At 41.6% G+C, this 1,427-nt stretch overlaps 1 protein-coding gene across 1 annotated transcript in view; it reads right to left on the bottom strand.

Moving 5' to 3' along the window:
- Nucleotides 1-1,118, bottom strand: part of pnp4b (purine nucleoside phosphorylase 4b) — a gene marked incomplete at its 5' end in the record, with an annotated part of 48,854 nt that extends 47,736 nt beyond the window's left edge. The window contains 1 exon segment of the mRNA XM_037676049.1: nt 946-1,118. Within this exon segment, the coding sequence (XP_037531977.1) occupies nt 946-1,118 (173 nt within the window).
- Nucleotides 1,119-1,427: the final 309 nt, after the last annotated feature.

The following is a 1,427-nucleotide window of genomic DNA, read 5'->3' as shown; positions in this document are numbered from 1 at the left end:
AGAAGTACCAGCAGAACTTTTGAAGGCAGACATAAAAAAAAAAAAAATCAAGCAGAGTCTGCCTGTCCCAAAACAACTGTTGTTATCAGTTCTGGCTGCCTTGCTTGGCCTTGAATAGACCAACTATCTCAAATTCTCCCAGATGTTATGTGAATAATGATGTTCTGCTGCTCCCCCCCCCCCCCCTACACCCCCCCAAGGACATCTGTGTGCCTTATAAGAATTGTGCTGCTGATAGACACTGTACCATCATATTAGAACTTTGGAACTTTCTGGTAATGTCCATGGACAACTCACCACTTTTGTTGACCTCCTCATGCATAAATGTACTATGATGTCACTGTATGTTGCTGTTTATGTTGTAAAGTCTTTATTGAATCTTTTACACTGTGCCCTGACCAGGACATGGTGTGAGATATAATTTTTTTTACTTCCTCCACCCTGGTGTTCTCTTTTCCTCATCTACTTTGTATGTTTGTATGTAACAGGTCTCTCTTGTAAATGAGTCCTTTAGGCTCAGTGGGAACTAACCTGTATAAAGAAAAGTTGAATGAACGAATGAACAAATTATTGAATTTCATTCACATAACCACAGTGGCCTGTCTGTGAGTCAGACTAACAGTGACCCTAACAAATCCCTGTTGTGAGAGGTGTCAGGGCAATCTGCATACAGAACACCTCAGTTTTATAACTCAAAACTCCACACTGTCTTTCTGTGAATAGAGAAAGCTCCTCTGATGAGAAGCTTAACATCTTCATTTACAAAATAAATTCCAATTGTTTTTGTCTTGAATTGTTTTTTTTTTTTCATGTCCTAGATAACTGAGAATCTTAACCAGCATGAAGACTTTCGATAAATTACCCAAGGTTGCTCCATCAACAGTCAAGTTCCAACAGTTTCTGTCCTGAATCAGTTTAAGCAACTGGACACCTCAGACCACTCACCTGTGCTGACAGGGAAATTGGGAATGTCCTGATACCTGAAGGTCTGTTTGTTGGTGGCTCCATCAGCCAGCAGTCCGAGTCCTGATCCACAGATCACTGCCACCTTTGGACGGTGATTTGTCTGGTGCAGCAGCCACTCAGTGGTCAGTTTGTAGTCATCAAAGGAGCAGCAGCTGAGACCAAATGGGTACAGAGAACACACAAAATACATATTTGTCAGAAAATTTTTGTTCAGTGGTTATGTTATTTTATTATGGCTGAGAACATTCGTCCCCTCTGCCATAAGAACAAGAAGCTCGGTTTTCTCCCAAAACAGCCAAAATGTCTCCCAAAACATCTCTGCCCGTGAACCATATGTTTGTGTTGTGTGTAAGAAGACTACAGCTGGCTTCAAGGACATACCCTGAACTAAATTGAACTCTGAGCTGAGAGGGATATAAAAGTGAGGAGATAACGCAGCTCGCAGCTCATTTCTGTGGCAC

Source organism: Nematolebias whitei, chromosome 5 (genome assembly GCF_014905685.2).
Source record: "Nematolebias whitei isolate Nwh7 chromosome 5, NemWhi1, whole genome shotgun sequence".
NCBI classification, from domain to species: domain Eukaryota; kingdom Metazoa; phylum Chordata; class Actinopteri; order Cyprinodontiformes; family Rivulidae; genus Nematolebias; species Nematolebias whitei.
Note: the sequence above shows the minus strand (reverse complement) of the source record. Positions and strands in the feature narration are given on the sequence as shown.